Genomic DNA, 23570 nt, shown 5'->3' with positions numbered 1-23570 from the left:
CTGAGGTCTCCCTCTTTTACTCCTGCCTGGCAGCTCCATCTTCAACATCCTTTGCTGAATATATCCACAATCTTTCCCCTGCACGTGTTCACTGTCTCCAAACTGTAGATCACTGCAGGTCTCACTATCATCTTGTACACTTTCCCTTTCACTCTTGCTGCTATCCTTCGGTCACAAACCACCCCTAACGCTCATCTGCACCCACTCCACCCTGCATGCACTCTCTTCCTCACCTCTCTTGTGCACTTTCTGTTGCTTTGGATGGTTGACTCCAGGTATTTAAACTCATACACCTTCATTACCTCTGCTCCTTGTAGCTTCACTTTTCCACCTGTCTCCATCTCATTCACACACATGTATTCTGTCTTACGCTGACCTTCATTCCTCTTCTCTACAGGGCAAATCGCCACCTCTTCTGGCTCTCTTCCAGCTGCTCCCTGCTGTCCCTACAGATGAAGATAGCTAGCTAGATAGATAAATCTCGCCATCACTCCAGCCCAGCAGGTGGCAGTAATACACTTTACCAAAAGAAGAAGAAGTTCGTAGCACAACAACAACAACACTGCTAGCATCGTTAGCTCGAAGGAAAGCGAGGTTCCTTTTTTCTGCTTATTTGGTCCACATTAACAGGTGAGTAACATAACTGACAGCAGTCAGAGAGTCTGAATGTGCAGTCTGCTGTCCGTGCTCGTACGGTTGGCAAACCAGAAATTTATAAACGTCTCAGCTATGCGCGAAACGTTAGCTTGTAGGCTAACGCTAGCTCTTGACGTTTTATTTTGGGGCTTTGTCGCTGCATGCAAAGACTCCAAATACAGGATGAAGATTAAGGTGTGATGATGAGGATGCAGTGCTGCTGTATGTTTAATCCCTGGTTGCTGGTTAAGTAGTTAGTCGAGAGCCTGCTGCTACAGTTTTCATGTTAGCTTTATGCTCTAGTAAAAAAAAAAAGACTCCACCACATTCATGAACATGGATTTGTTGTATTTTCCCTCGGGGTTAACGCGTTTTATGATGTTAATCTCAATATATCTTCGGATACAGGCATTATTGCGTGATATGAGATAGATGCGGTAAGATGACTGATATTAGGAGCAGTGTGCACAGATGGGTCCAAGTTTTGATGGCAAGATTAGCCATTAGGATGCTTTTCTATGTCCGATTTTTTTTCTTCTGAAACTCATATTGAAGTTCACCATTTTGCTTGAGGGGTGTACAATAGGCTATGCTTTGTCATTATTAATATAACATCTGAGGAGGAGGTGGAGGAAGAGGTCCATCATTCACAGACTTATCACCTGATTAGGGGTTCAATCTTCAAATGGATGCTGGCCTGCAGACGGCCTCCACAGTCACCAGATCAGTGTAATAGAGCACCTCTGGGATGTGGAGGAGCAGCAGATTCACATCATGGATGTTCAGCTGACAAACCTGCAGCAGCTCTGTGATGCTGTCATATCAACCAAAATCTCTGAGGACTGTTTCCAACACCTTGTTGAGTCTGTGTCCTGAAGAAGTGAGTAATCTAAGCCCGTGGTCTGTGGTGTGACTCAACTGTTATTACTGTTGGCAGAGGGTGGCTGGAGGTAATCTTACATAAGAGCAAACAGTGGCATACAGTGGTGTGAAAAAGTGTTTGCCCCCTGCCTCATTTCCTGTTTTTTTGCATGTTTGTCACACTTAAGTGTTTCGGAACATCAAACCAATTTAAACAATAGTCAAGGACAACACAAGTAAACACAAAATGCATGTTGTAAATGAAGGTGTTTATTAGTAAAGGTGAAAAAAAATCCAAACCATCATGGCCCTGTGTGAAAAAGTGATTGCCCCCTAAACCTAATAACTGGTTGGGCCACCCTTAGCAGCAACAACTGCAACCAAGCGTCTGCGATAACTTGCAATGAGGCTTTTACAGCGTTCTGGAGGAATTTTGGCCCACTCATCTTTGCAGAATTGTCCTAATTCAGTTACATTAGAGGGTTTTCGAGCATGAACGGCCTTTTTAAGGTCATACCACAACATCTCAATAGGATTCAGGTCAGGACTTTGGCTAGGCCACTCCAAAGTCTTCCTTTTGTTTTTCTTCAGCCATTCAGTGGTGGACTTGCTGGTGTGTTTAGGGTCATTGTCCTGCTGCAGAACCCAAGTACGTTTAAGCTTGAGAACACGAACAGATGGTCTGACATTCTCCCTCAGGATCTCTTGGTAGACAGCAGAATTCATAGTTCCATTTATCACAGCAAGTCTTCCAGGTCCTGACGCAGCAAAACAGCCCCAGACCATCACACTACCACCACCATATTTTACTGTTGGTATAATGTTCCTTTTCTGAAATGCAGTGTTCCTTTTACGCCAGATGTAATGGGACACACCTTCCAAAGTGTTCCACTTTTGTCTCATCGGTCCACAGAATGTTGTCCCAAAAGTCTTGGGGATCATCAAGATGCGTTTTGGAAAAATTGAGACGAGCTTTAATGTTCTTTTTGCTCAGCAGTGGTTTTCTTCTTGGAACTCTGCCATGCAGGCCATTTTTGCTCAGTCTTTTTCTGATGGTGGAGGCATGAACACTGACCTTAACTGAGGCAAGTGAGGCCTGCAGTTCTTTGGACATTTTTGTGGGGTCTTTTGTGACCTCTTGGATGAGTCGTCGCTGCGCCCTTGGGGTAATTTTGGGCGGCCGGCCACTCCTGGGAAGGTTCACCACTGTTCCATGTCTTCGCCATTTGTGGATAATGGCTCTTACTGTGGTTCGCTGGATTCCCAAAGCTTTGGAAATGGCTTTAAAACCCTTTCCAGACTGATAGATCTCAATTACTTTCTTTCTCAATTGCTCCTGAATTTCTTTGGATCTCGGCATGATGCGTAGCTTTCAAGGATCTTCTGGTGGACCTTACTGTGTCAGGCAGCTCCTATTTAAGTGATGTCTTGATTGGGAACAGGTGTGGCAATAATCAGGCCTAGGTGTGGCTAGGGAAATTGAACTCAGGTGTGAAAAACCACAGTTATAGTATGTTTTAACAAGGGGGGCAATCACTTTTTCACACAGGGCCATGATGGTTTGGATTTTTTTTCACCTTTACTAATAAACACCTTCATTTACAACATGCATTTTGTGTTTACTTGTGTTGTCCTTGACTATTGTTTAAATTGGTTTGATGTTCCGAAACACTTAAGTGTGACAAACATGCAAAAAAACAGGAAATGAGGCAGGGGGCAAACACTTTTTCACACCACTGTATTTGTTGAGATAAGGAGGTGATAAGTTGTAACACTGTACATTGATAACATACATAAGGTATAAATAAACAGTCTTGAGTAGGGTGTTAGAGTTTATAGACTAGAGGTGTTCATCATCTAAAGACTTGCCTCCTTATTAAGGAGTCAGTCTTCAAATGGATGGAGCTTTGTGCTGATAGGGAGGCAACAGTAACTCAATTAAGTACTCAGTACAAGATTTTGGTGTAAACTAGGGCTGCAACACTTCATTCAGTAACTTCATTATAAAAAGTCCTTGATGCAGATTTTTAGTTTCGATGCTTCGTTTAATGCACAACTCTGTTGCTCACTATGTAACCACAAGCGTGTCACTCACATTTATGACTAAAACCAGACCTGCAGAAGGAATGTATCCAGGAGCACACACGCGAATAAAAAGCATAAAAACACAGGCATAAGTAGATAAAAAGCAAAGAAAATACATATATACAAGCTACTATACTACAAGATGAAATTATTAAATGTAGTAAAAGTAGTGCTTTGTGCATTCCTACTCAGAGGACACATCTCCTCTCCCAGCACAGAGGGAACTCGTACATTTTAATTGCAATATTTAGGAACATTTTCACATTTTACCTCTTTGTTCACCAACGCAGGTACGCTGGAATTTTCTGATACCCACTCGAACATGTCCTATGTCTTCATCAATGACTCGTCGCAGACCAGCGTGCCTCTGCTGCAGTCCTGCATTGATGGCGACCTGCCCTTCGCCAAGAGGCTCCTAGAGACCGGATGCGACCCCAACATCCGTGACAACCGTGGCCGCACTGGCCTCCACCTAGCCGCCGCCCGAGGGAACGTGGAAATCTGCCGCCTCCTGCACAAGTTCGGGGCCGATCTGTTGGCGACGGATTATCAGGGAAATACGGCGCTGCACCTGTGCGGCCACGTGGATACAATACAGTTCCTGGTGTCCAACGGACTAAAGATCGACATCTGGTAAGAAATCCTGAGTTTAGGTGAAAATGGTGAGCTTCTCCTCCATGTGGAGTTTTAGCTTCATGTATATCAACTATTCAGAACAATAGAATTTCCATTTTGTTTCATTTTCACTCACCGGGGCTTTCTTTTTTCAAAACATGATCTAAAAAACTCCAGTCAGAGATATTCAGTAAATGCACCAAGTTTCATATAGTTGTGAAAGTCAGTCAGTTAACAAAATGGAAAATATTCTCTGGTGGGCTCAAAACGTGTGCAGGGGAACTCATGCTTGATTCCTATCAACATGTGCTGACTCATGAATTGGTGCATGCATTGCTGCCACACGGTTGCCTGCAGCTTACAGTATGTAATATCTCTGCAGATGACCATGTAAGGTTAAAAAAAATGAAGTGTTCATTTCCATTGCTCAGCATATCTGCTGGCTGACTCCCAATGCTTTCATGGATTATTAGTGACTAGAAGTAAACTGAAACTGTGTGTGGTGAAGCGTTTCAGTTTACTGAAACGCTTTGATATAGAGGAAATGGCTGTTGTGTGTTAGTTTAGCCTTTGTCAGCTTGGTCAGATTTGTAACTACATCGTGTCTGATGAAGCTTTGGTTACTTTGGTCTTACGTGCTGTTTCCAGTGCAATCCCCTTTCTGAACAACTTAAATGTGCCCCTTACAGATATCATTCATATTATAACAATTAAAAATCACTCAAATTAACACTGAAAGTAATAAAAAGTTAAACTAAAATTAAACTGAAATGAGCAAAACTGCCCTGGAGATGAACTGAAGCTAAAGAGAACTGACAAAAACTCAAAAGGAAATAAAAATTAAGTAGAAAATGTTGTGTTGTTGGGAACATTATTCTCAAATTAGAGACTTTGTTTCCTGTAGGTTACACTATTTTTGGACTGTCTTGGTCAGACACCGTTTTTGATTATTAGTAGGCAGATTGATTAATCTAGAAAATAACTGTCAGATAAAGCTTCATATTCAAACAGCCATGATAATACTGAAACAACAATAAAGGTTTCATGCATTTTCAGGTAGAGTTTCAGATCTCTCTCAGGGGATTTTTAAATATCCTGTGCTGTCACTGTTGCTGAGTTTACCAGGGGTGGAGGTGTAATGACATTTTTATTCCCCACGCAGTGCACGGGAACCCTGTGTCTGTGAAATTAAACATTTAATTTGAAAGCATTTCAGTTGATTCAGATGACACGAGTCCAGCTTGGACTCGTTCTCTTAAAAAAAGGGTTGATCCTTTGCTTTTTACCTCCTGTTTGGTTTTTGTTAGTTTGTTTTTCGCTGAATTTTAAGATATTAAGTATCTTCATTTTATCTTAGCATGTTGGTGTTAATTGTGTCAGTGTTTTACTTTGATGTGATTCAGGGTTTTTTTCCTCTTATGTGAGTGGTTTAGCTGTATTTATTTACAGGTTAGTGGTGGCACGAGAAACAAAGCAGCTTAAATTTCAGTGTTTGTGGATGGATGACAGAAGCAGCAGTAATAAAACTCGTTAGTTGCTTGCATGGTGGATTCACGCTGCAGGTGTCCTCAGCAGAGTCACTCTAATGACTTCCTCTGTTTCCTCCCACTGTTTCCTCTGTCACAGTCTAGTTTAAAGATTATGGCAAGAAAGGGAAGACAGCATTTCTTAGATGATAGCTGACAAAAGAGGGAAGTAATGACAGGAAGCATTACTGCACCGTGTAATCCAGCACATTTCAGGAAAGTCCATGACTCTCCGTGGCTAATCAGATATACTTACAGTTGATCAATAACTGCTTTTTGCTTTTACGAACCACTCAGCCTGAATCTTGTAGTAGAGCAGATAACTGGAACCCCCCCCCCCCCCCCCCCCCCCCCCCCCCCGATGACATTAATTAGAAAAATTAGCCGCTTGAAGTTTGGCCACGATTTCCAGCTTAGAAAGCAGCAATTTTAGTACAGAATTTCAGCTACTGGATCGGTTTCTGGAGTTTTATTCTTCATTTCTGACCTGTCAAATTACAACTTGAAAATGTCTTCAGAGATTATCTAACAAAAAACAACAAAAAAGCTGCAATTTAAATATAAAACACCAAAGAATTACAGCAACATGTTTCGTTGGAGAAAAAGAGCAACGATAAACGAGTTTATATACCAGTTTTGGTTCTTGTGTCCACTTGTGGAAACTTTCCCCACACTATCCATCCGGATACCGTGCGACCTGAATGTGGAGGTACTTTCAGAGAAGCAAGAAGAACAAACATCATCAGCAACAATACTGTCCATGCCTTTAATGTACAAATGTCCAAACAGCGACAAAAACAAATGCTGCATCAGTTTGCAGTTTGCCAACACAAGTAAAATAAATCAGCAAATCTCCTTCCATCACTTGCATCCACCTAATAGCAAACATAGGCCATAGATAGTGCTGCTGGGGCACATCATACTTTGCTCCAGCCACAATTTGAACAAAACCCATCACAGCAGCTCCCTTAAGAATCCCGGGAAGTGTGCAGTCTCTTTCTTGCTGGATATGGTTCAGTGGTTGTCAGCTGGTGAAAACTAGAACATGTGACAAAGAATCTGGCTGAACAGTGTAGTTAGTTTGCTACGCACTTATCATGTATGACATATTTTGATGTAAGCAGATGCATCTCTCTTTAGATGAGGCTGAAAATACTTGGCACTATAGTTCCAGATTTTACAGACCAACAAATCCCAATTCCTCACCGGCACTTTAACCTGAGACAGTTAACCTTTGCTTCGTTTTTACTGTCAGCAGCTGAAAGAACACTCAAGACTGAATAAGAATAAGCATACACAGGAAGACCGAGTGAGTCAGATACAGAAAAGCTCCCATTTCCCCATTTCTGCTTAACTTCAGATAGAGTTACAAAAACAATCAACCTACACAAAGAATCTTGAGTACGAACACAACAACATCAACCCTGATGAACTCCTTGTGGATGTGTCAGCCGAGTTTTTTTGTATCTTTTATCGCTGTAACACATCCTGTCACTCTGGCTGCTTTTGCCCAAACGCTGACAGAATTAATGCACAAGGACTGAGAACAGTCACTAACATGCTAAAACATGTCTCAATAATTCTCACACACAGACAACACCAGCCCTCGCTGTCTTAACATCCAGAATCTGAACTCCCCCTTTTGCGGTCACAGCTTGGCAACTAAACATACTGCACAGTAATGACCCACAACAGTGTCCAACTGCAGGTGCACAACACCCACTGACTGAAATCACAGGCTCTGCTGGTCTCGTGCTCAAAAACTGCAGCACTGGCGTTAACACAACGTGATGACTGAGGAAGGTGATAAACATGAGTAACTTATAGAATGTGTGTTTATCAGCAAGTCAGTGTTAAGCACAGAAGGGTGGGTGTCAATGTTTGTGTTAAGTGAAACTAAATCTGAAGTGTCGACAGGCTCGTGTACTGCCTGCATGCAGAGTCACGGGGAATCCCTTGAGTGTCTGATCAGCCCTCCGATCAACACAACACAGAAACACACATCGATCTCTGCCAGCTGAGCCGCTGAGTGTCTGTTCAGATTCCCCCTCATCTCCCTGTTATTTAAACTTTGGCTTCCAAAGCACGAGTTGGTGAGATGGACCTAATGGACTGAGTATTTTATTGCACTCTATATATTATTGCACTTCTGTACATATACTGCTCATGTTATCATAGGCTCTTTCCTTATCACTGCTCGAGCACTTCTGGTTAGATGCAATCTGCATTTTGCTGCACTGTACTTGTGACATATGCAGTGACAATAAATTGAATCTGAGGAACACCTGACTCCTTGTTCACTGGGACAGCTCAGCATCAGTTAGATTAGATTGTACTGCAAATACAGGGAAAATGATTCAGTGCTTAGAGTTTTCAGTTGAACTTAGCAGAAACTTTAAGCATTCAGTTTCACTGTGCCGACTAAACATTTGTTTTTAACAGCAGTCTGAATGTGTGTCTGTAGCTTGATGTGCGCTGGTGTGAAACAGCATATTCACATTTACTTTGTGGTGAAAGGAGCTTGGTCGTTGTGGCTGTTTTCCTGCTTTAAGTGCTGGATCTCTGTACTGGTATACTTGGTTGTTGGTCGTTTCCCTCTGTTTAACATCTTTTGCTTAACCGCGATTGCAGTAACCACAATGGATCGACTCCTCTGGTGCTGGCGAAGCGACGCGGTGTCAACAAGGATGCCATTCGCCTGCTGGAGGGACTGGAGGAGCAGGAGGTGAAAGGCTTCAACAGAGGAGCCCACTCCAAACTGGAGACTATGCAGATGGCTGACAGTGAGAGGTGAGCACAGCTGGAGGAGGGGGGCAATGGCGGACTGACCAGAGACCCATCATTTTAGCTCCTTGTGTAGGTTATTCCAGAAAAATATGGCAGCATATTTAAAATCTTTTTTGCCCACAGATGTTCTGACTCGGGATAAACCAAAACTGTGGCTTTTACACATGAACAAAAAGGAAGCAACACAAGCAGAGATTTATGAATTAAAGATAATATAACTTCCTCCTCGCGGGGGAGCAGTGAGCTCTTAACAGTTTCTGCTTGTGTGTCTCAGTGCGATGGAGAGCCATTCCTTACTAAACCCCAACCTGCAGAGCACTGAGGGCGTGCTGTCCAGCTTCAGGACCACCTGGCAGGAGTTTGTGGAGGACCTGGGCTTCTGGAGGGTCCTGCTGCTGCTGGTGGTCATCGCCCTGCTCTCCCTGGGCATCGCCTACTATGTCAGCGGGGTCCTGCCTTTCTCCACCAGCCAGCTGGAGCTGGTGCACTGAGCGAGGGTGGAGAGGAGGCAGTAAAATAAGTGAAGGTCTGCGTTCAGCTTTGTTTGTATAAAACAAAAACCCAGATTTATTTGTTGCCCACATCTGATCCTGTTTATTAGTGTCTGAACAACATCGTATGATATTGTTAGTAATAAGAAGTGATCTAAAAAAAAACAAGAAAACCTCAAGTTTAAAAAGTACTTTAAATACATTGAAGTGATTAACATAAGAGGACCAGGACTCAGAGACTCCCACCAACAGCTTTCTGTGGCTTGGTCTCCGTACGACCTAACACCTTTAAAACTTTCTAACAACGCTAACTCACACTTTAATTTCATCCCTGTTTGCTCTGTTACAAGCTGTATATAGCTCATGTTTTGTATCTTTGATTTTCGTTGTTTTCTCCTCACTTGTTATTTATTCAAACGTCTTCTGTATGAATTTTCCCTCGCTGCCTTCATTTTACACAAATACCTGCAGCGGTCGTTTAGAGAGCGTCTCGCTCTGACTGGAAACGGTTTTGTCGGGATAACCGAGAGCCGACCGGCAGAAAAACACCTGGACTGTGAGTTTGAGGGGAAACTTCTTGTTTCGCAGCAGCAGCAGGTATAAACTGTGAGATTATGGCAGCAGATTAATGCTTCTTACTTTGTTGTACTTTGTTCATTTTATCTTTATGTGCTTTTGTTAAAGGTTTTCAGTTTATTCCAGCAAACGTTTGAAGTAATTTAATGTGCAAAATGAATAAAATTATGTATGAATGACTGTAATCTTAATCAGGGGAGAGTGTCACTTTATTGTTGACTTTGACCCACAACAGTTGCTGAGTTTGTTTGTTTTTACAAAGTAAACAGAGTAAAGCTCTAAGGCCCCGTTTACACAACACTGTTTCAAAATGAAAACGGCGTCGTTTTGATGCATTTCGGCCTCCCGTTTACACGACAAAGGAGTGAAAACGATGTGTTTTGGAAATGGGGTCCAGAGTGGAGCGTTTAAGAAACGCACCGGCCTGCGTTGTGGTGTAAACCAGTGTTGCCAGATTTTGCAATAGAAACACGCAACCAGCTCTATGAAAACAAGCCCAACTGGCAACCCATTACACTGTGTTAAACTGAGGCCGCTTTAAACATTGTGTTTTGGAGCAGTGAAATCCATGTTTCTTAGCCTCAGAAGAGAAGGGTGCACATTTTTTGTTTTTTGTGCGTGTGCGCTTCTCGCTATTAGCACATTGAATTAAATCAGCATGTGAGAACATATTTCACCCTTGCAAAATCTGCAGAGTGCCTTTGATGCGTCTCCCATCAGGGCCGCAGCTAGTTTCTGAGGTGTATGCAGACACAATTTTAGCCCCCCTTGTAAGGCGCCCCTATGCATTGCATATAGTGCGTACCCACTTTTTGCGCTACTGTCTCCCATCTGAGCTCAGATCCATTTTTTTAATTGTGCTCTCTTTCTCCCACTCTTATATTTTTTTCCCCCACTCACTGGAGCTCATTCTTATGCTGCCTCCTCACTCTGGGCTGTTATGAGTGTTTGTTTGGGTGTACGCCCGGTCAACTTGTGCGGGAGCGATAAACAGGAAACGGGGGCTTGGAAGGGACAAACTACCTACCACTCGTCTTTTGCTTTATTACAAGGCGCCGAGGGATAATCAAGGAGTTTCACTTGGAAAGAAAGTCAAGCCCAAATAAGCAACTTGACTTTCAAAAACAAGCCCAAAGTCGCTTATAATAAACGGATTTGGCAACACTGGTGTACATGCACACTATGGTTGCAACGGCCACAGTTTTTCACGCATGCGCAAATTGATAAACAGTACTCGCGGATTCACGATTGCTCCTCGTGCTTTTCTTGTGTTTTTACTGTTTTGTAATTCAGCGTTGTGTGCAGCAGCGATCCAACCTCATCGTCAGGCCACACAAAACCTCTCACATTGGCCGTTTTGTAAGTAATGAACAATTTGCTGCGCTTCCTAATGTGTTCCTCCACGCATGCGCATCTTGCGTAAACAAGCTTTGCAAAGAAAAAAACTAACGCCAGCTTGTGGCCTGGCATGGGAACTACATCGTTTTCATCGTTTCACGCGTCACCGTGTAAACGCAGATCGTTCCTGAAACGCTACCGTGTAAACGGAAGGCTGAAACGCATCAAAACGTGTAAACGGGGCCTAAATCTCTACAGACAGGCAGCACAGGTGCTCGCCGTTATGTTTGTTGATCTGAAATGTAGCAACATGCAGTAAATGATGACAGAGGATAAACAAACAGGATGAAGCAGAGAAAGCTGTGTTCTCACTGAAGAGGTTTCAGCTAGAGCTGAAAAAACAACCACCAGCATTGAGTGTCATTTATGTAAGGATGTTTAAAAAAATTACCAGTTGGACAAAAGATGCAGGTTTTATATGAAGCTTTCTCTCACCGATGAGGGGAAAACCCTGGTGTAACTGGTCTTCAGCGTTCACAGACTGAGATAGAGGCGTGTAAATAGGTCACGTTTACTACTGACTCAAAAAAATACTGCATAATGTTTTTTTGTTTGTTTTGTGACAGATTTTTCCGCAGATTCATTTCTTGTTTTAGTTTAACCTCAACCTGTCACTAAAGGAATGACTCACACTCGGTGAAATATGCATCTTGTTTGGCTCCATTTTCAGTGTTACTGAATGACCCTATATGACCTTGATTTTTGTCATGCAGCTCCACAGTGTCAGGTTTGTTTTACACTTTCAGGGATGAGCTGTCCTCTTATATGATTTTAATCAAGGACATATAAGGTGCACGAATGACGCACTTTACTAGTCACAGTCTGAGTCACGTAGTCAGCTTTTTTTGCACAATTTGCAAGTAACCCGACGCCAATAATGAGTTTTGAGACATGGCGCAAAAACAGTTTCACTTAGGGAGGAAGCTGCATTCTGTCCTCGTACTCAGTAATCACACTTTTTTAATGACTTGTGATTCACAGTCATTTCTCAAAGTGTTGTGACATTTCGAGTTAACACCTGATATCCCCTGTTAGAATATAATAGGACCATCCTGTCAAAGTAGTGCTAACACTCTAAAAGGTAATACCTATTCTTACTTAAATTACGTTTGTGTGCTTTACTTAAGTCTCACTATACTGTTGAGTTAACTCAAGCAATGTGAGTAATGTACATGTTTAGCCTGAGAAAGGTACAAGACTAAGTTCTAGTGTGTAAACTGGACTTGAATATTTTTGTTACTGGAGTGAATGCTGGGGTGAGTTCAGCAGTGCACATGCGCAGTACAGAAGTGCGGGAAGCTTCCAGAAACCCTGTGGACTTACACACTGGAAGAAGCTGATCTTGTCTAAAGGTGAGCTGTTCATCTTCATTATATTTTTATGTGTCATGTATGACTTTATTATTCAATGTATTGTTACAGGCTAGTTTTGCATGATGATGCATAAACGTATTTGCAGACTAATGCTAATGTTAATGTTAGCATGGGCTTATGGGGCCAATATTAGCTAAAACTGCCATGTACTGTATTTTACTTGAGAGCCTTTAATGTTTTGTCCATGATAAGAGCTCTTAACATTGATTACCTGTATTTCAAATGCAGTATGTTAGCATGTTTGTAAGCGTAAACCAGGCCTGCTAACATTCGTGTAGCCTTAATTTCACTCGGTCATGGAGGGTAATGTGACGTTCAGGAACAAGCCTCGAGTGGAAAAACTGCTGAACGGTTCAAATACTGGCACCAGAACCCCGTCGGTGGAAAAGCGGCCAGTGAGAGCTGTTCTTTGTTTTTTTACGACTTTGCTAGCTTATAATGCTCTGGACATGGAAGCATGGAAGAAAAAAATACAATGCATTCCACTAAATAAGTGCTCTCAACGAGCAGAACAATTATTTTGTATCACTTATTGTGAAGAATGTGATTCATTTTCTTCAGAAGATGCTTTTGCTTACTTTTGTTTTTCCCTTCTTGTAGACCAGTGATGTTGTTGCCATGAGGACTGCTGTCCTGTGATGTCTCGGTTTTCCTCGGGGGTGATGAAAGAGACTGCTACAATGTCTCTTTTGTACGTATTGCAATTTGGTTTGTTAGAGGTTCTGCACTTGGAAATCAAGATTTTCACCCCATTCTTTTTTTTTTTTTTCTTAATATCCACAGGATTCAGATGCCGTGGCAGACTTCACCCAGGTTCCTGTGGGATTATTGCCTGTTATTCCTGAAGTCAGTCAGCAACCAGGTCCGAATGCTCTTCACCTTGAACCATCCAGCATGTTATCATTCTGGAAGGTACAATTGTCATGGTTGACACTGAACGCCACCATCAAGCTGTTTGTCTCATATTTGGGCTGATCTATGCCCTTCATATTTAGACTGATCTATGCCCTTCATATTTGGACTGATCTATGCCCTTCATATTTGGGCTGATCTATGCCCTTCATATTTAGACTTATCTATGCCCTTCATATTTGGACTGATCTATGCCCTTCATATTTGGACTGATCTATGCCCTCCATCCTGACAGTCCTAAAAAGCACCTTTGACTTCATTCAGAGACTGATGCTCAGTCTGGTTTCTTTTTTTATGCCATTACTTGTATTTCTATGTTTTTTCATATTGTGTATTCATTTAATATATTTTTTTTAACTTACTATCATACTTTAATTTGATTTTTTTTTTTTTTTGCACTGTTGCACTGTATTATCAAATAAGTTGGTAAAGTTCTTATTTTGTATTTGTTGGATGCAATGTTTGGCACATGAATTACTTCATCAAGCTATTTATTTATTTCTGTTTATTGCCAAGTATGTCAGAATCTGTCCTCCATATATAACTACTTAAATCACTTTTTTAAAAAATGTTACAGTGCTAGAGTGCCTACTTGTTACAGTTCAAAATAAACTGTTTCAGTTGCTGCTCATTCAGCCTGTAAGCTTACTTAAGCATCTTTCTGGTATTACTGTTATTGAGCCCTGTGGAAGGGTAAAAATGTGATTAGTTTTGTATTTGTGCATGTGTGGCCACATTGGCCTTTTGTTAAGAAGCTAAGGATAGTATTTTGTTAAAAATAAAACATTGAACCTTGTGAACTTATCATGTTTTGTTGTAGTTACTTCATTCATTTAAGGCAATCAGTTTCCTAGAGTCTACTAAGTAAACTGTACTGTTCATGTAAGTTGGACTAACTTGATGTAGCTAAGTTTAGAACAGGTCAATTTACTTGCTATTTCTGAGTTGAAACAACTTCACTAAACTAAGTTAATTTAACTTAACACGATTAAGTTGACACAACAAGGTCTTAAGTACATTGAACAAGTATATGTTAAGTAAACAAACATAAGACTTAATAGTTATACTTACTTACATTTTTCAGGGCAATCGGTTTCCAAGATTTTCTTAAGTACGGTCAACTTGTCAAATTTTACAGTGAACACTCTTATGTTAAACCCAGGTTGTGATGTGTTTAACTCTGGACTAAGATCAGGAAATAAAATTATTTAATAAACACTAGTGGTGACACACTAGTGTGTTAATGTGTTGACTTGCAGGCTACGTGTTTGCTAAGACTGTGATCACAAAGCTGTGGTTTTTTTTGTGACATCTTGGTTTTGAGTGAATAAATCACACAACAGAAGGCCGTGCAATACAGCATATAAAATCAATATGATTTGTTCTGGTGTAAGAAAATAGGTCCTTTATTTATTTATTGCAATACAAAATAGCCCACAAAGACAGTCAGACCTAAACCAAAAGAGAGGCAAATCTTAAAAATAAACCTTACCACCACACACACACACACACACACACACACACACACACACACACACACACACACACACACACACATTACATAAAAAGTTCCCTAAAACAAGAACTACTCTCTACTGAATAATGCTTTTTCAAGTACAGATCACCACAACTTCCTCTTTAGCTATCAAAGACTTATTCAGCATTTCTAATTAGATAATATTAATGTAAAAATGTAAGATCGGGGAGCAACAATGTTACCGCATATCATTTAAATGACTTGCATGTGCATTCTGAAATGTTGTATTTAATAACGTCCTAAAATTGGCGGTCCCATTAGTAAAATTAGCAACAGGGAACATACCGACAAACTATGATTTTCCTGCAGCGTTGCAACTTTCTGTCCCAACCACCCTGAATTCACCCAATATCATATGATTGCATGACAATTTTTCCCACCATGCCCTTCATGTGTACACACTCCCTGTTAACAGGATCTGGGCATCATTGGCTTGAGAAGGAGACGCCGATCTCTGACAATGGTTCAGCTTCGGGTCGAGGTCATACGCCACGTGAAGCCGCAGCGGAGCGGCAAGATTTCAACCAGCAGCCGCCCAGAAATCCCACAATCACACCCACCACAGCTGTGATGGTGAGAGCAGCCCAAATTGGTGTCTCTGCGGAAGCTTTCTCTGTCGGCTGCAGATGACAAATTACAACACGTGGCAAAAGTTAGACCCAGTGTGATTTTCACGGGAGGCTGTTTCAAGCGAGTACTCACAGGGGTTACTCACAGACACGGGGGGCGGAGGAGCAGTGCTGACGATCTGATCCGCGCCTCTCTCGCTGACCTTCAGCCTCACGGCAGCCGGATTCCCCCTCTGTTTCAGTCCTCCTCTTGATTGGATGTAGCAAAAATAATTTCCCTCATCCTGCCTCCGAACGTGCTGCAGGTTTAAGGACAGGTCTCCGTGTGGGAGCCAGTCAGCTGATAGAGACGGTCGATCAGCAGCATCCGCGGTACTTTTATCGATGCAGGAATTCTGCTCAAGCACAACGTCCCCGTCTTTAACCCAGCGCACAGACCAGCAGGTGCTGCCGGTAGTTGAATAGAAGCAGGGGAGGCTGAGCGCAGACCCCTCCGTGACAGACGCTTCAAAGCCCACCACAACATCCAGGTGGATTGTCACCATTTGGCCGCTGCGAGTTAGTTCATAAACACCGGTGTCCGTGTAAACTGCGCGAATAAAGACAACAGAGGAGTTTTCACTCATCCGGCTTTGGTAACCTGGGGCCGGTCGCCACATCCCTCCTTCATGGACAGCTACCTCCCTGATGCCGTTCAGTTGTACCCGCTGCAGTTTACACCGCTCTGCTGTTTTACAGTTTCCACAAAGTGTGAACGGTTCTCCTAAGAGAACCTGCACGTAGTCGCCGACATGCTGATGGACTCCGAGGACGAAGCAAAGCAGGTGCAGCTGAAGACGTGCCATAACTTTCCTCCCTGCTGTGCCCGCATGGGAACTTTTGTAGTCCCTCAGTGCCACCGGAGTCACGCCATCCGCGCTTGAAAAAAATTTGCGCATTTACTTCAGTATATGCGGTTCAACCCGTGGTGCCTTTACGTGCACCTCGTAAATTTAGCTATCTATACTTTAACAGACTTAAATAATATAATTTAGTGCATTTTTGTAATAGTTTGCATATTCTATACAAACTAAAGTGATACACAATATAAGCAACACTATACAGGCATATTTACATATCTCCAAGAATATCATAACCAGGTTGTTACAAGCATATAGCACCATGTTCATACTCATAGTTTATTTGTGAAAAGGCAAGTTCCAAATGGTTAATGCAACATTTGGCTACTATTAGATAGTTATCAGATAAGTCAAATGCATTATGATACCTAGATTCAATAACATAGGTACATGGTTGTAACTGCGCGAAAAAGATCTAATCAAACTGTTATCAACAATTAACCTAAAATTCCTGTTCACCCAATCCTCAAGTACATCCTTAGTCAATCTCAAGTGAAATGGCTGTAGACATTTAAAAATTTTGCAGTGTAGAAATAGAAATATGGACACAATCACTGCTGCATCAGCAGATATTCAAAAATACATAGAAAATCCAAATCAAATTGTTTTCTGCAAACACCATCATATCCTCATTAAACATGTCCTCCACTACACCTGAGACCATTTTCAAGTCATATAGCTGTAAGAATATTAAATCATGATGTCTTGAAATCACAAAGATTTCCTCATACACTGCTGCATCAACAGATATTGAAAAATAAAATAAAAATCCAAATCAAATTGTTTTCTGCAAACACCATCATATCCTCATTAAACATGTCCTCCACTACACCTGAGACCATTTTCAAGTCATATAGCTGTAGGAATGTATTTATGTATTTTTGAATATCTGCTGATGCAGCAGTGATTGTGTCCATATTTCTATTTCTACGCTGCAAAATTTTTAAATGTCTACAGCCATTTCACTTGAGATTGACTAAGGATGTACTTGAGGATTGGGTGAACAAGAATTTTAGGTTAATTGTTGATAACAGTTTGATTAGATCTTTTTCACGCAGTTACAACCAGAGGTGGCAAAAGTACTGACATTCTGTACTTAAGTAGAAGTACAAGTACTTATGTTAAAAAATACTTTAGTAAAAGTCGAAGTACTGGTTCAACTTCTCTACTTAAGTAAAAGTAAAAAAGTACAGGCTCTGAAATGTACTCAAAGTAAGAAAGTAAAAGTAGTTATTTGGAGGACGTTTCTACCTGCTATTTTTGTATAAAACAAACCGAACCTCATTATATATTATTGTAATAACATAAAATAATATTACATGAGAATACACATGTTATTCCAATCTAAATTTTAATCCTAATGAGTGCACTCAGCTTGAAACTGTTATGTAGGACACAAACTGTGAAAGGGAATTTAAACACAGCTCTGTTCTCTGTGTCCTCCATAGTAGAGGGTGACTGTGCCTCCACCTAAACACAAGCATGAGGATACTCAGGGGTTACAGTGGGATTCAGAAGGTGGAGGAACCCTAAGATCAGCTGTAGCAGCTCTGCATGGGGAGAAGAATCACAACTTTCTATTGTGAGCTGCAGTAAATGATGTTGGTGTGCAGGCTGTGATCAGCTGACCTGCTGCTGCTCTGAGGTTTACTGCTCTGTGTGGATGAACTGAATTCACAAAGATGTAACCCAGTATTTCACAGCTATCTGAGCTGATCTCCATCCCCTACACTGACAGCATACAGGCTGTAGAAATGTTGGATTCAGTGATCTCAGCATCAGCAGCTTTGATTCAAACTCATCTCTGCTGCACTGATGTAACCTGTAACTCTGACCATCAACACAAACACTGTGCTCCGGTCCAACACAGAGCTTTACTGTAAATACAGTACAACAAGCTAACCTATTTATTACACACTAAACTGCAGTATTTTCATACAATCTTTGAATAAGACAAAGTCAGCATACTTCAGTTTATTTTCCAGTCCTTACCTTTAATTCTAACCTCTCTTCTTCCTCTCCTGTCCTCTTTCTCCATCTCTGAGTGAACTTCTCTCTCTTTGCTCTCCCTGAAATACAGCAGCTCTTCTTTTAGCTAGCAGACACACTGTGTGACAAACTGCACACACTTTGTGTGTTTGCTGATGTTTGTTGAGCATTTAGAAACGTTGCATTTACCTGTCACACGTTACTCCCTTCATGCTCGCTCCTCTTCAGTAGCGCTAGCTAAGCTGTTTATGTGCCGCAGCGCAACTTACGGACTCGGTCCGGCCCGATTATAGCGCTATAAATGATACATTAATTATATGGGTTTGCGTATTTAATCCCTTTGTACGAGATCAGCCCCGATGATGAAGGATACACCAGTACGATTGTCTCTTATGTGTTATTATTCCTCCGTTTAGGCTCAGATCGTTTGATGTTTGACGGCGCACTGACCGGAAATGCAAACTTCTCTCTGACGTGTTAAAAAGTAACGAGTCTGTTTGAAAATTTAAGAAGTAGAAAGTACAGATACTTGTGTAAAAATGTAGGGAGTAAAAGTAAAAAGTAGTCAGAAAAATAGATACTTAAGTAAAGTATAGATACCTGAAAAATCTACTTAAGTACAGTAACGAAGTATTTGTACTTCGTTACTTCCCACCTCTGGTTACAACCATGTACCTATGTTATTGAATCTAGGTATCATAATGCATTTGACTTATCTGATAACTATCTAATAGTAGCCAAATGTTGCATTAACCATTTGGACCTTGCCTTTTCACAAATAAACTATGAGTATGAACATGGTGCTATATGGTTGTAACAACCTGGTTATGATATTCTTGGAGATATGCAAATATGCCTGTATAGTGTTGTTTATGTTGTGTATCACTTTAGTTTGTATAGAATATGCAAACTATTACAAAAATGCACTAAATTATATTATTTAAGTCTGTTAAAGTATAGATAGCTAAATTTACGAGGTGCACGTAAAGGCACCACGGGTTGAATCACATATACTGAAGTAAATGCGCAAATTTTTTTCAAGCGCGGATGGCTTGACTCCGGTCTCAGTGCCCGCCCACCACCACGACGCAGCCAGCCAGCATCAGTGTTATTTGTCAGATCACGTTTCACATAGATGAAAATCCGAGAAAAATTATAAATAACTAAATAATAGTGGCGACCGGCCTGCTGTGACCACATTAGCATCTTGAGCCATGTTGTCAATTCAAGGATAACACTTATTATAATGTTATTATTTATTTTATTATTGACATGCCACTGATACAGTCAACTCTGTTACCCGATAAACTGTGTAACCTGTAGGTTACATCTTCCTATTTACGATGTTCATGATCACAGAGCACTTACGTAATGTTATAACAGCCTCACGTTACAGGAAGTAGACAGCTCTGCGGAACCCGGGTGTTTCCAGCTTTTCAAGAGGAGTAATGGGGTCGACGAAGAAGCCGAATAACCGTCAAATAAACGGATTATATCCCTACCAGCTGTTCGGGAAAGTAGATAACGACATGGGAAAGTTACTTTTATCCAGCCTGGATTTCAGAGGACTCCTGCAGGACGTCAGGTAACCGTGGGAGATCTCCAGCTAGCTGCTTGTTAGCTTTGCTGTCAGTAGCTAAAATTGTCACGGCGTCGTTTATAGTGTGAGAAATATCCATAAATACTGACATATCCTCTGGGTTAGTTTTAGTGCTCAGACAAGATTCCGCTAATAAGACACTAGTTAACTGTATTAAATTAACCAAAGGAAGCACTGGAAGGACGTTAGCTGAGCTAATATGCTAACATACTAGCCTGCTAAGAACACTTTGGCCTTTATAAAGACTGCTGTTTGTCTTCATTAATATTTCGTTATTTGCGGGGTTTGCGGATGTTTTTGTTTTTTGTGTGAACTCACAAAAAAATTTTTAAAAAGTGAACCTTAGAGCAACACCTGTTATAAATCTTATCTAGTCATAAGTAAAGCTGTCAATGAGTAATTTAGACGGACCGTGGGCTCTACTTTTCTTTTTGCAACAGCTCCTTTATTCGTCTTCCTTTTTTTCACCCTTTCAGCCAAACCTAAAAGGCACAATTGCAGATCAGGGGAATTAGTCAGTAAGAAATTATTTGTACAGAGTTTTCCCTGGAGGGGTATTGTGAGGCTCTGTAAACGCCCATCAGGGCCCCACCAGGAAAAGCCCAGTACAGATACGTGTCGTCGTTGTTGTTGTTTTAAATACAACAAACTTTATTTGCATGCGCGTAATTTGCACCGCGGTCAAGTGAGCCGTCAATCCTGAGCCGCGGTCAAGCCAGCCGCAGATCAGCCGCCGCTTAAATTTTCTTGCGCTTCTACCCTAAGCTTTATGGTAATGCTCGTCCTTCGTTGCCGATTTCTGTACAGCGGAACAAAAATAACCTGTAGTTGCTTTTGATTTATATATGTGTTTGCGTTCTGTAAAACACTATGACATATAACAATAACATTTATTAAATTATGGATTTTAAGACAAAGTTGTGGTGTGTGTGTGTGTTTTGGCGACATTAAGAGAAGTACAGCCCTAGAAGTCCTATTTTTTTTTCCCTCAATAAAGATGTGTTCCTTTAGTCGTGCGGAATTTGATTCGCTCTCATTACAAAGTCTTCATCATGGCCTGCACAGCTGATTTTGCAGACATCTGCGACAGGCCCCAGCCTGACAACCCTCCACCCGCGACGCTTAACACAATAAGCGCAATAGGATGGATGGATGGATGGATGGATGGATGGATGGATGGATGGATGTGGCTAATATTCATGCAGAAAATCACGAGAAATACACCCAGGGGCAAGTTATAGTACTGTACAATTGTAATTATAAACTGACAATTCTGAGCGTATTTAATGAACCCAGTCCAGTGTGGTTATATTTTTTATAAGGCCAATAAAGCTTATCATTGACATAAAAAATTTCTGTATATTCAGCTTCTGCCTTATCCACTCTACCTGGGTGTGAAATTTCATCTAAGGCTAGTTAAGGACTCCACTTAAATTACAGAACAAATCTGCACAAACTTCACCAAGGTTTGTTCAATTTGGAAAATAGCAAATTTAAAAATTCATAAAAAATCAGCAATGGAAGCTGACGTGGAAATCTCAACAGATTATCACTCTGGCTGACCCCCTCTGCATGTGGACCCGGTTTCATCACAAATAACTGCAGGAATCCACAGAAATCAAGCGACAAATACACTCATATTCACCCAGGTCCATGTAATATGGAAAATATTTTAAAATATTCATAAAAAATCAGCATAGGAAGTTGACGTGGAAATCTCAACAGATTCTAATTTTGATTCTAACCATAACCAAAAATAATGGATTTGGATCTTTTAGGTATTTTGTTCCTTCTTTATTAAAACTCTATGATCTGATGCCACCCCCCCAATAAAATCACATCATTTCGATTTACAAAAAAACATCTTATATGAATAACATGTTAATTTTCTTTGTTCATTATCAATTTTGGGTAAAATACTAGCACGTTTAATCATTTGTAACCCCCCTCTCAAAAACTTGGTATCACTCAACCCGCTTTCTCTACCAAGCAGCGGCCTTCACAGTTTGCCTGTCGAAGCAGCTGCTGGGGAGTGGGTGTAGTTGACAACACCCCCTTGTAAAAAAGCGAAAAAATAAAAATGAGGTATATGTATTGTTAGCTGATGATTTAATAACTATGCCTCTGTGTATCAGACACACTATGAATACCAGTTCAGGTATTTTAGCTAGCTCCGTTAGACCTGCTCCTACTAATCTGACAATGAGTCACAAAAAAAAAAAAAGAAAAAAAAAGGTAAAACTGGTTATTTGCGCACATGCGGCACAGTACAATACCTGTCATGTGTAATAAACTAAACTCATTAAACAAGTATATGGTTTTACTCAAGTGAATACACACATAACATTTTATATATTTAGTTATTAATAACTAATATTAGTACTGATAACAGGACTGAAGATGAGAGTCCCAGAAGGTCCAGGATGAGACTCGTTATATTTTAAACACATCAAGTTCAAACCTTTTTCTCTACAGAACGTGTTTAATAGTAAAGATTGCATTAAACTCTCACATGCTCAGTGGAGAACAGACTGCTGTAAAAATGCAGTATTTTTAGTGTATTTATTATATTTGGCCAAATTAAAACAGTTTCTTTAAAAGTGGAATGAGGGGCTCCAAAATACAAACAAAACAGGTTCATGAAAGATATTTGTTACTGTTTGAAGAAACGTGAAAAATGTAAGCCTTTTCTTAATTGTTGAAGGTGCAGAGTAAATACAAAGAAAGTTAAATAAATACGTAGTAAAAGCATTACAATGTATTTCTAATACAGTTAACCCCAAATCTCCTGAATCCTTTTAGAAAAGTAAATGATTTTATAAGTAAATAGGCAGAGAGCTTAACCCCATCAATTTTGGACCCAAAGTTACGCCCTTGTTTATTAGTATTTGAGGAGTACAGATACGTGGTGTTCACCTACTGTGTTTCTGCGGTTGTCTGATAACAGTAACGGAAATACGTGGATGAGATAGTGAATCTGGCTGTATTAAGATGCAGTGTGAGTGTGGAGTGGGAAATATGTAAATAAATGTAAACCACAAGCAGAAAGAAATGTCCATCAAACGGTCGTATGCTGCGCATCCAGTGACGCCTCATAAATCTGAGGCATCACTGGATGCCTCAGATTTTAAGAAAAACTTGGCCTTTGACCTTGACACAATTACGGCAAAAAATTACTCAGGTGATAGGGCTCACTGGCCATCTTTGATGCAAATTTGGTATGAATCAGACTAACAGTTTAGCTGTAACGTTATTAACAGACAGACCAAAAACCATAGCCCGTGCCTCCCTCGGGGCAGGGTAAAAATTCATCCATCCTCTTCTGCTTATTCTTTTCACGGTCTCTACCCCAGCTTAAGCCCAAAATCCCAGCAGCTGCCTCAGAGTGTTTTCCATAAAACAAACAAGCCAGCAAAAACACCAGCAAACAAACAATCTGTGGTAACTGTAAATTCATCCGTGATGCTAACTGTCCCGACTATAGACTTCATCAGAAAGCAGATTTTAAGTCTGTTCTTAAAAGTGGAGACTGCGTCTGCCTTTTTAACATGAGCTGGGAGTTGATTCCGTAAAGTAGGAGCTCGGTGTGTAAAGGCCTCTAAGGCCTTAAAGGCCTTTACACACCGACCGCGTTACGTCTCTGCAAATATTTTGTTCTTAAAAACGCACAGTGAAAAAATGATGTCGACATCAAGCGGCGATGTGATGAGGTCCTG

The 23570-nt window shown here is 40.9% G+C and overlaps 2 protein-coding genes across 4 annotated transcripts in view; both read left to right on the top strand.

Moving 5' to 3' along the window:
* The first annotated feature begins 478 nt into the window (after positions 1-478).
* On the top strand, positions 479-9768 carry ankrd46b (ankyrin repeat domain 46b). Its single transcript, XM_030754089.1, has 4 exons — positions 479-630; positions 3873-4215; positions 8355-8513; positions 8785-9768. The coding sequence occupies exons 2-4, from the start codon at positions 3905-3907 to the stop codon at positions 8999-9001; spliced, it is 687 nt and encodes a 228-aa protein (XP_030609949.1). The 5' UTR covers positions 479-630; positions 3873-3904; the 3' UTR covers positions 9002-9768.
* Positions 9769-19478: 9710 nt separating this feature from the next.
* Positions 19479-23570, top strand: part of LOC115797503 (ankyrin repeat domain-containing protein 46-like) — a 33062-nt gene continuing 28970 nt past the window's right edge. Inside the window, exon 1 of one of the 3 annotated variants that reach the window (XR_004021421.1) lies at positions 19479-19839. Coding sequence is in view for 1 of the 3 variants with exons in the window: in XM_030754090.1 (XP_030609950.1) it covers positions 19703-19839 (137 nt within the window). In the remaining 2 variants the exon portion in view is untranslated. The remainder of the gene's footprint in view (positions 19840-23570) is intronic. The other 2 variants (XM_030754090.1, XR_004021420.1) reach the window with 2 other exon arrangements.

This window comes from Archocentrus centrarchus, chromosome 18 (assembly GCF_007364275.1).
Source record: "Archocentrus centrarchus isolate MPI-CPG fArcCen1 chromosome 18, fArcCen1, whole genome shotgun sequence".
In the NCBI taxonomy this organism is placed as follows: domain Eukaryota; kingdom Metazoa; phylum Chordata; class Actinopteri; order Cichliformes; family Cichlidae; genus Archocentrus; species Archocentrus centrarchus.
The sequence above is the reverse complement of the archived record's forward strand: the minus strand, read 5'-3'. Positions and strand labels throughout refer to the sequence as shown.